Source organism: Hibiscus syriacus, unplaced genomic scaffold, assembly GCF_006381635.1.
Source record: "Hibiscus syriacus cultivar Baekdansim isolate YM2019G1 unplaced genomic scaffold, ASM638163v2 tig00110457_pilon, whole genome shotgun sequence".
NCBI lineage: Eukaryota > Viridiplantae > Streptophyta > Magnoliopsida > Malvales > Malvaceae > Hibiscus > Hibiscus syriacus.
This window is the reverse complement of record NW_024062744.1, coordinates 764889-775325: the sequence shown is the minus strand read 5'-3', so window position 1 is coordinate 775325 and position 10437 is coordinate 764889. Positions and strand designations below refer to the sequence as shown.

The 10437-nt window shown below is 31.1% G+C and overlaps 1 protein-coding gene across 1 annotated transcript; it reads left to right on the top strand.

Moving 5' to 3' along the window:
* The first annotated feature begins 8016 nt into the window (after positions 1 to 8016).
* Positions 8017 to 9462, top strand: LOC120126271 (coiled-coil domain-containing protein 186-like). The gene is made up of 2 exons (XM_039144499.1): positions 8017 to 8754; positions 8908 to 9462. Exons 1-2 carry the CDS (start codon positions 8017 to 8019, stop codon positions 9460 to 9462), a joined length of 1293 nt encoding a protein of 430 aa, XP_039000430.1.
* The last annotated feature ends 975 nt before the right edge of the window (positions 9463 to 10437 follow it).

Here is a 10437-nt window from a genome sequence, read left to right as displayed (position 1 = left end):
ATCAGGTAATCGTTTAGGTTTCAGTTGGGTTTTGTCAGGTCAGGTTCAATCAGATTTAAGTCGTGTTATGTCAATTTAATGGTTCGACTCAGATCAGGTTCGGGTCAAATCAGTTCGTGTTATTATCAGGTTGATTTTATCATCGATTTAATTCGAGTTCAAATCGGGTTAATTTCAATTCGGATCAATGTCAGTTCATGTCAAAACGGTTTAGGTCTGAATCAGTTAAATTCCATATTAATTTAGGTTCGGATGGACTTCAAGTCAGATCTCGTTCAGATTGAGTCACATCATTTGAAGATAAAATTCAGGTCATATCTTACCTGGTACTAATTGACTTTAGGTCGGGTAATTTTTGGGTTAATTATTTTTTCGTTTTTCATGAACGATGAATTGTAATTTTTAATTTATATATGATTTGGAGTAAATTACAAAATGTTGAACTATGTTTCGATATAACAATTTAAGGCAAAATGGTTTTTGGACTTGAATTGAATTTACAAAATGTATTTGGACTTAATTGAATTTATTCAAAATTTACAAAAATAATTCAAAGTTCTTTTAATTCAATGTTGAACAGTAATCCGAGGCTCAAAAATTCCAGTATGTAAAAGGGGAACCGATTCCCCCCAAGGGGGTACCGATTCCCTCACTGTTCATCAGCCCAACGGTCATAATATTTGAATATTATGAAGGGGTATCGATTCCCTATGAAGGGGTACCGATTCTCCCCATTCTGGGCAGCCTATTTTTGCAGAAAAATCATTCCCAAACGGCTCCAAAACATCCCCAACGGCTAGATATGACTTCAAACACATTCCAAGCTATAAATACAAGCTAAGGACACTTGAAGAAGAAAGAGAACAACTATCCAAGCAATCAAACACAAGAGAAGAATTTTTCATTCTTATTTCATCTTTCTCTTGTATATATTTTGTTCTTGTGAGCTCAATCTTGTAAACACCTACCTTAGAGAGGTTTTCTTGTTTACATTTCTTATCCTTTTGTAAAGGGAAAAGGTTCTAGCTTAGCCCGTGTAAAAGCTAGGGAAAGGTTCTAGTTTAGCCCAGAAAAACTAGGGAGTTTGTAAGGTTACTCTTTATCCTCAAAAGAAAGAACAAATTAGTGAATTTATTGGAAAATTCTTGGTGAGGAGCTAAGGTAGTGGACGTAGACTTTGATTAAGAAAGTCGAACCACTATAAATCGCTGTCCAATTCTCTATCTTTCAATCTCCTTACTCTCTAAACACAAAACCGTTCCGACCCCTCTTTGCAAATCATTTCGGTTGTCGTTTCGAGCTTCCGAAAATCCTAACACAAAAAATGTAAAAAATTGTGAGTCAATTTTAATAAAAACATAATTTTAAGGACTAAATTGAACAAACAAGAAATTACAAACAAAAATTTAAATAAATTAAACAACAGACATGTATGAGGGACTAAATCGAAATATAAATAAGTATGGGACAATTTCATATACAAATATAATTTTAAGGACAAAATTGAAGTAAATTTCAAAATATATAAATAAGTATGGGCCAATTTCATATAAAAAATATAATTTTAAGGACTAAATTGATCAAACTAATATTTAAATAAATTACACAACACATAGGGACCAAAATCAAATGATTGTAAAATATGAAACTAAAATCAATATAAAAATGGACTGAATTGCATTCATTTTAAAAGTTGAGGAAAATTTTAAAACAATTTTAACATATATATATTATATAAAATAAGTACATAGTATAAGTATACATTATACTTTTATATAATATATACTTATAATATATACATTATGCTTATAAATATATATAAGTACATATATATAAGTATATGTATAATATACATATACATTATACTTATAACTATAAGTATATATATAAACTTTTATATATATAAGTATAATGTATAGTTATAAGTATACATATAATTCTGCATATGTATACATATACTTTTATATATATATATATATATATATATATATCATTAAACATAAGTGCTAAAATAAAATATTCTAAATTTAATATTCACATTTAATAATTGTGCACATTAGAGAAAGAAGAGAAAATTAAAAGTAATTAGAATGTATACATTATTAAATTGCATTGAATTGAAAAATTCAAGAAAATATTTATAATTAGATCATGACTAAAATGAAAGAAATTAAAAAATAAATTACAAAATAGAAACCCACTAATCGTTAAAGGACTGCATCCCTAATTAACCCTAAAATCTATTTTGGCGCCACATTTGTGTACATACATATGCAAAAATAAAATATTCCTTCTTCCCAAAAACAATCATTTTTTCCTACTCCCAAAAAAAAATTAATTTTCCCCTTTTCTAAATTCCCAAAAACTCAATTTTCCCTCTTCTAAATTTAGGTAAAAAAAAAATCAAAATTTTTCAAAATTTGCAATTCCCTCTTTTAAAATTTTAAAAAATCAATTTTTTCTCAAAAAAACGAAATTTCTTTTAAAAAGTTCTCCCACCACACATGTGAATATATATATATATATATATATATACAAGTATATTGTTTATTTAAATTGATGCTTAAATTAAAAAATTTTAATTTTCAATCTAGGTAAATTCATTTTTTATATATATTTTAAAATTCTAAGTTAAATTATACTTAAATTATTAATTAATTAGCACATAAAAATAAATTCAACTTATAAATATTTAAATTAATTTTATATAATCTAATAAAAATTATATTAAATAAATAATTATTTAATGAAATTAATTTAATGATTATAATTAAAATTTATAATATAAGAATTATACTTAATATATAAAGTAAATTTATTAATTTAATTATCATAACTAACCATTTGTTTTAACTTTTAAAGAGTAATCATATTAATTATCATAGTTTATTTAATTGTCAAAAAATTATCATAACTAACAATTTGCTTTAAATTTTAAAAAGTAATCATATTAATTATCATGATTTATTATAAATTCAAAATCTCACTATTTCATTAATTATAACTTATAAGTAAAGTAAATATTAATTTAGTTTAATAAAAGGTCGGATCATTTTCAGGTTGAGACAATTACATACTAGGTTTATAACAGGTCATGTTGATAATAGGTAAGGTAATATCAGTTATTTATCGGGTTAATCTCGAGTTCGGGTTCATATCAAGTTGGATGTAGGTCGGCTTCGGTTATCACATTATCATGTACAATTTGAGTTCATGTCGTTCTCAGGTTGGATGTAGGTCGTAATTTTTCAGGTCGAACTTAGATTCAGGTCAACACTAATTTAGACTCTAATCGATTTAAGATTACCACCACCCTGAATCATAAACAATTTTAATTCAAGTCGATTTCAATCAATTTTGTAAGTAGATCAATTTTTTACTTCCTCAAACTAATCTTCCACGTGAAAATTGAGAAAGACAATCTGCTTAAAGATTATGTCACTGCTGGTGCATTATCTTTAGGGATAATATCATGGAATCTTCTTCTAGTCTTAAACATAAAATGTTAAAAAATATTATAATACAAGTTTCGAAAGACGTAGACACCAGTTTTTGTCCGAGCATTTAAAAATTATTATTATTAATTATTATAATAATTATTATTAATCTTGTTTATAACTTTTACAGGCCCAATACAAGCTAATTCAGGGCCCAATTCAAGCCATACTCAGAGCCCAATTACAAGCCCAAAGTACTCAACCCGGTTGGAGCCTTATGCCAGATCCAAAGCTATTTAGGGTTTGTTACCCTAATTTCATCAACCACTACTGCGCGCTAATAATCTCCAGCCACCGTTTGAGCCGATCGCTGAGCCCCGAGCCATCACCGATCAGAGTCCATATCAACAGTGATGGAGAGACAAACACAAACCAAAGTCAAAAGCAAATCCAACAACTCTTACCTAAACTAGTCAGTATCTTACCAAAAACAAAGAAAATGCAGATACGGACATGAAGATTCGGTGAAGAGACCAAGCATAAATTAAAGGGTTCGAACAGACCAAAGAGGAAGGAACAGAAAAAAAAGAGAAAAAATCGATTAGAAAAATAAGAGAAAATATTTGAGTGAGAAAACAAAAGGTATCTTGTAAATCATTCGAAATCTATCAATAAAAATCCAGAATTTCAGAAAAAAGAAAGCAATACAAAACACGATCCACTATTTCTTTCAAGGAATATTTTTTATGTACATGTATTTTTTTTTAAATATAAGATATAAACAAATGAAAGATGAGTTTTTTTTCCCTTTGAAATCTCGGTTTTCCTTCGATAGAGGATCGTGGGTTAGAGACTAAGAAAAGAGAGGAGTCTTCGGAGTTAGATCCGGCCACCAAGATATGGTGGCCGGCCGTTTTTATTGGGGCCTAAAAAGAGGTTCGTCGGTGTGGTGAGTAGAGAGGGAAGATGAGTGTTGAGAGAAAAAATGAAAGTAATAACAAAAGAGAGGCTAGGGTTTTACCTAATGGTTAAAATGTGATTTTTATAGGCAAGAAAAATGGAAAAATTATATTGAAGCCATTTCAGTTTTAACTGTGTTTTACATTCACTGAAATTTATACGTTTTATTTTTATTTTATTTTAGATGGTTTAGTTTCATTAATTCTTATTTAGTCATTAGTCAATTATATATTATATTTCAGTTATTCTGATTTCGACTTCCTATTTGTATATATATCTTATTTTAGTCATTAACCTTCTAACTGCTACTTTATTGTTTGAACTAATATCCTTATATTTATGTTATTGATTTAAGCTAATATACTAAATTTTTATTTTGTTACTGTTGTTAGACAATTAATATTTTTATTTTATTGCTTAATAACACCTAACTTTTAATTTTATGAAATTTAATGTTTATGTTTTTTATATTTCCGTTACTTTAAATTTTAATATTTTATTTCCTTTTAAGTTCCAATATTTCATTGTTGTCTTTTAATTTAAGGTTCTTTTATTTCAATCACCACCCTTGTTGCTTGCTTAAATGGAAAATTTTCATATATTGAATATATAGTTTCTAATTTTTTTATTTCCCCTTTTGTCATTTAATATTATGACATTTATTTTTCACTGTAAATATTTGGTTTTTATATTTATGCATGATTTTTACATTCCTTTTAAATGTTTGTTTCCTTAATTCATGTCATGATCCCTTTGATTTCCCACTATAACTTAAAATATGATATGTTCTTAATTACCTTATTTATGTGTTCATATTATAGCCTAAAAAATAAATAGGTGTAAATATTATGCTATAAATATATATATTACAATTTATTACCAAAAATATATTTGTGTTTTAACGTATAATAAAAGCATCTTTATTAGACATATATATGTAAATTCCCTCATAAATAGTCACTCCTATTAAATATGTATATATTATGTACGTACAGTATACCTTTTTTTATATATATATTTGTTACCTATGTTAAAGTATGTTTTGTATTATATTAAATATATATATATAACCTATCCCTTATAAATAGTTACTTCCATTAAATATGTATATATTATGTACGTACAATATTTTTTCAATTTGTTACATATATTAAGCATGTTTTGTATTATATTAAATATATATATATATATATATATATTTGTATTATCTCCTATAAAAATAATTATAATTTTTGATTAAATAAATGGTTGTATTCTATAAAATATATTTCGGACTCTTTAATCTTTTTGACTCATTGCATTTATTATTTCAATTGTTTTTGAAAATTGATATCTTTTAAATAAATTCAAATAAATAACAATATCGTAGTTTAAATATATTTTTTAAGTTAGCAATTCCCAATTAAAAAATATATATAATCGTTTAGGTACCAAAATTTGGGCGCTGTGGAGGTGCTAATCCTTCACCACGTGTAATCGACTTCCGAACCCGTTTTAATCGAATCTTTGGTAAACGCATACCAACTTTTGTCTTAAAAAATGATTTTTTTTAAAAGAAGTTTTTAGGTATTCGACCTACCTAACCCAAAGATCGATGACGACTCTATCCAATTTAATTCAAAATCACATATTTTTCAAAATTAAAGTCGTAATTGTTTTTAAAACGAGAAGAAATTGTTTTGAAAAAAAAATGGTTATGACAGCTTGGCGACTCTGCTGGGAACTTCGAGAGTCAAGCTATAAATGATTATACATTGTTTTTATTTTTGGGAATTACAAATTTAAATTGTATTTAATTTACGATACTTTTATTTATTTTGAGTTTTAACATGTTGTGCATTATTTTTACTAATTGATTTTGATTTAAGTGTTTTTCAGATTCGAACAGATTTTTGGAAAGTGTGAGAGTGTTGTTGTTGTCGCGTTTTTTTTAAGGTTTGTGAGTTTCTCCTCACACATGACACGTAGCTCACTTAAGAGCTTTGTCCCTTTTAAGTTGAGATGAAAGCTTAGCCTATGTGAGATAATTTGTTTCTCCGCACGGGCTTTAGCAAGTAATCTTTGGGGTTCATATACCTTATGTCTACGTGAGATAAATTGTTTCTCTGCATGGACATAAGGGAATGTATCCTCTCGAATTGAACTCAATCTGCATTAGCCTGTAATGGGCCAAGATTGAGGGTTTGGCAGCCTAAGGAGGCACCAACATGGACAATTCGAGTACTTTTTTCTTAGAACCTAACACAACATATAATAAGCCCTAGTAATCCACCTTGATAAAATTCATGCCGAACCTCTGTCTGTCAGTAGATACCTAAAATAAGTGTACACAAAGGAGAAACGACACTAAACCTCATTTCTTTATTTACTTGTATTATTTTATTTTCTAAATCAAGTGAAATAAAAAAAACATGTGGAAGGTTGTTGCATTTATTTTTTATGATATTTGCTTATTATTTGGATTCTTGTATACTGACATTTTCTATGTTTGATTTTTTTTTGGCATTGCATAATCATCATAAATAAAAGAAAGGCGTTGGTTAACCAAGTAATCATCAGAATAGAAGAGTGGTCATCAAGATGGAAAAGAGTTTTTATAACAAGGAAGAACCCAATTCATCAGTCCGAGCCTGGTCTGAAGAGATGTAAAAAGTAAAAGGAGATAGTTTGCCTGAAGATTATGTATCGCAGATATCCACAGATGTCAATGTTAATTTCAAGCAGAACAATTTACAAGAATTGATAGAGATTTGGGAAAGTTGGAGAGTACCTACCAAAGAGAAGTTCTATAAGAAATATGGTGACATAGCCCAACTGCTTTATGTAAAGATAGAGGAACCATTGCTCAAGGCTCTGGTTCGATTCTGGAACCCCGCGTACAGTTGTTTCACTTTTAACAAACACGATTTGACGCCAACAATCGAGGAGTATACAGCTCCATTTAACTTCGAAAGCCTCCAGGTGGATAGAATTTACTCCAGACTTTCAAAAGTCCAATCCTTCAAAAGTAAACTAGTAAAGATTACTGGTACAGGCAAAAATTGGATAGTCGAGCATATTCAGCAAAAAGGAGAAAGTGAATGTTTTCCTTGGCATTGTCTCAAAAAGGTGATACTCGAGCATATAGATGAAGATAATAGATTGGACATATTTTCTCTTGCCATATATGGTCTGGTGATTTTCCCAAAGACCTTGTTCCACGTAGAGGCCGCGGTTGCAGATTTCTTTGACAGACTCGAGAAGGGCATAAATCTGACACCGACAGTTTTGGCAGAAACTTTCCGATCCTTAAATAACTGTCGTGGATTGGAAGGGGGTCGATTCATAGGGTGTGCCCAACTACTCACTGTATTGATTCACAATCATTTTTTGGAAAGTAGACAAGATATCCTATCATCGCTTCTCCACGGTGTACTCGCCTTTGAAAGAATTTTTGAGCAAAGAATGGCCAGAGGGGTTACCAAGAAAAAAATGGATAACAGCTTTCAGTAATTTACAGGACCGAGATATTGCTTGGTGTGTTCCTTGGCTTGGATATACCAGTATTTTATTTAGATACGGAGATCTTGACAATGTCCCTTTGTTGGGATTATGGGGAGGAGTCAGCTATGCCCCGTTAATGGTTTTCAGACAGTATAGAGCTCGCCAATTTGTTCCAATTACAAGCGGCTTGAATGAATCTGGAATCACTTACCGTGGAGACCATTACAAGAAGAGAGCACGAGATTTGTCTCTTGCATGGAAAAGAACTTTTCGAACAAAAGTTGTGTCCGGAGATGTTATGTACACACCAGACTATGAGGCTTGGAGATTTACAAGGAAAAATGAAAATGTCCCTTTGCCAGATCAAGGAAGAGATATCCCTTGGGAAGAACATATCAAAGTGGTACCTTCACAGGCTGAGATTCTCAATGCTGAATTTGAAGCTGAAAAGAAAAAATGGGACAAAGCAATGGAAGAGGGAAGACAAGAAAAGTTCATGATATATCTTGATAGGGATCTCCATGCTAAACAATGTGAGTTGTTGAGGAAAGATAAAGAGAAAGTTAATCTCGAGCTGGCTAACTTAAAAAGGGATTTTCGCAACCTACAAAAGGCAAAGAAAATATATGGATCTAGCAAGACATCACAACAGTGGGCTAAAGAATTGGCAATTGAGAAACGACGTGTTCAAAGTCAAGAGGCTGAGAACAAATGCCAACTTAGGAGAATTGAAGTCGAGAAGAAATTGCGGGACAAGTATAAAACTGAGAAAATAAAAGTGGCTAAGCAGCTTAAGATTGAAAGCCGTAAAGCTGAGAAGTGGAAGGCTGAGAAGGAAACTAGCTTGAAGGAATGGGGAGTAGAAAAACATCGAGTCTGTGGTTTGGAAGCTGAAATGAATAATATACTGGAAGAACTCGAGGCCAGGGATCAGAGGATTCAAGAATTAGAGGAAGAAAAAGAACAAAAGAAAAAGGAAATGTGGACTGAGAGACAGGGATGGAACCAAATTCTTGAAAGAAAACAGGCCGAAATTGGGTCTTGGATGCAAAGATTTCAAACAAAGAGCAGGAGACTGGAGCAATTAACAGAAGAAATGGAAGATTTACAGACTAGTTTTGAAGAAGAGTTGAATCAGTCTCGAGTTATGAATGGTGAGCTCAAAGATTATATCTCACATCTTGAGGATTTCTTACTTCAAGTGCAAGTGCCACATGAATGGATGAACTTAAGGCTTACTCGTGAGGAGAATAATTCTCTACGAGAGCAAGCCAGAGGATTAGAGAGTGAGTTTCAACGCTATCGAGTATACATTACCAGTCTTGAGAGGGAAATTACTCGAATAAAGGAGGGATGGAAGGACACATATGAACACCATCGAATGTTGGTTGAGGAACGTGAGCGTATGATGGGCGAAGCAATAGCACAAATGAGCGAGGTGGCCCACTATACACAAGAATTAGCCAACAGGGCTGAAATTATTCTATTTCGTACTAGTTTATCCTCTGAGTATGAGGAAAAGGTCGTTGGTATCATGAATGAGATCATGGAATTAAATAATAGAGCCAAACTATATTTGTAGAATTGATATTTCTTGTAAAGATGAAAGCTCTTTTGTAAAAATGGAACTTTTCTAAGAATGGTTACTTTTGGAAATCGATGCCTTTTGCATTTGCATTTTGCATTTGCATAATAAAATGCATTATTACCAATAAAATGCATCATTTATAACACATCACTAATAATATGCAAGAATAAAGAAATTAATTTTCTAAGGGTTATGTGACAGAGAGATTCTGGCAAGTGAAAACACCAACCCTTATCATACACGAAGTAAGACCATGGATGCTAAGATTGAGCAGTTGAAGAAAGAAATGCAAGAAGAATTACTTAAGATACAACAAGAATGGCACTCGAGAATGGAGCAATCACAGAAATCAATTATAGATCAAATCTTGCAAGGTTAAGCCAATATGATGAGTGATATGATGACTAAGATGTCTGGGTTACGTATTGAAGCAGCTAAAGAGTTGAGTCCTACTTCGGTTGGGGTTTTTGGACATGATTCTACCCCTACATTAATTATTTCCCCTGAAAAGTTTGTTGAGCACCCTGTAAGGTCTTCAGCAACAAAGGTTCAAATGGCAGGTACAACTAACTCTCAAAATAGACCTCATGAATATATGGATGTAGATCCTGAGGAAATAGAGAAATCTAAAATTGAGGTCCCAGAATATCTAAAGGATTGGTGCAAAGGGTTTCTTAAAGAACTAGGAAAGCAGAATTCTCAAGATGGAATGGAGGCAGAAGAACTAAGTCTAGTACCAGACTTGATTTTACCACCAAAGTTCAAAATGCATGAATTTGAAAAATATGATGGAAAAACTTGTCCGGTCGCTCATTTGACCATGTTTTGTCGAAGAATGACGGGATTGGGGAAAGATGATGGACTGTTAATTCATTGCTTCCAAGCCAGTTTGACAGGGGCACCTGCTAGATGGTATAACCAATTGACTCGAGCTAAAATAGGGTCTTGGAAAGATTTGGCCTACACATT

Bases quoted from the DNA above. Each gene is read 5' to 3' on its own strand.
- LOC120126271 (XM_039144499.1), top strand. From the start codon at position 8,017: ATGGTTTTCAGACAGTATAGAGCTCGCCAATTTGTTCCAATTACAAGC. The intron at 8,755-8,907 runs GTCTGTGGTTTG...GAAAGAAAACAG, and splicing joins GGGGAGTAGAAAAACATCGA to GCCGAAATTGGGTCTTGGAT.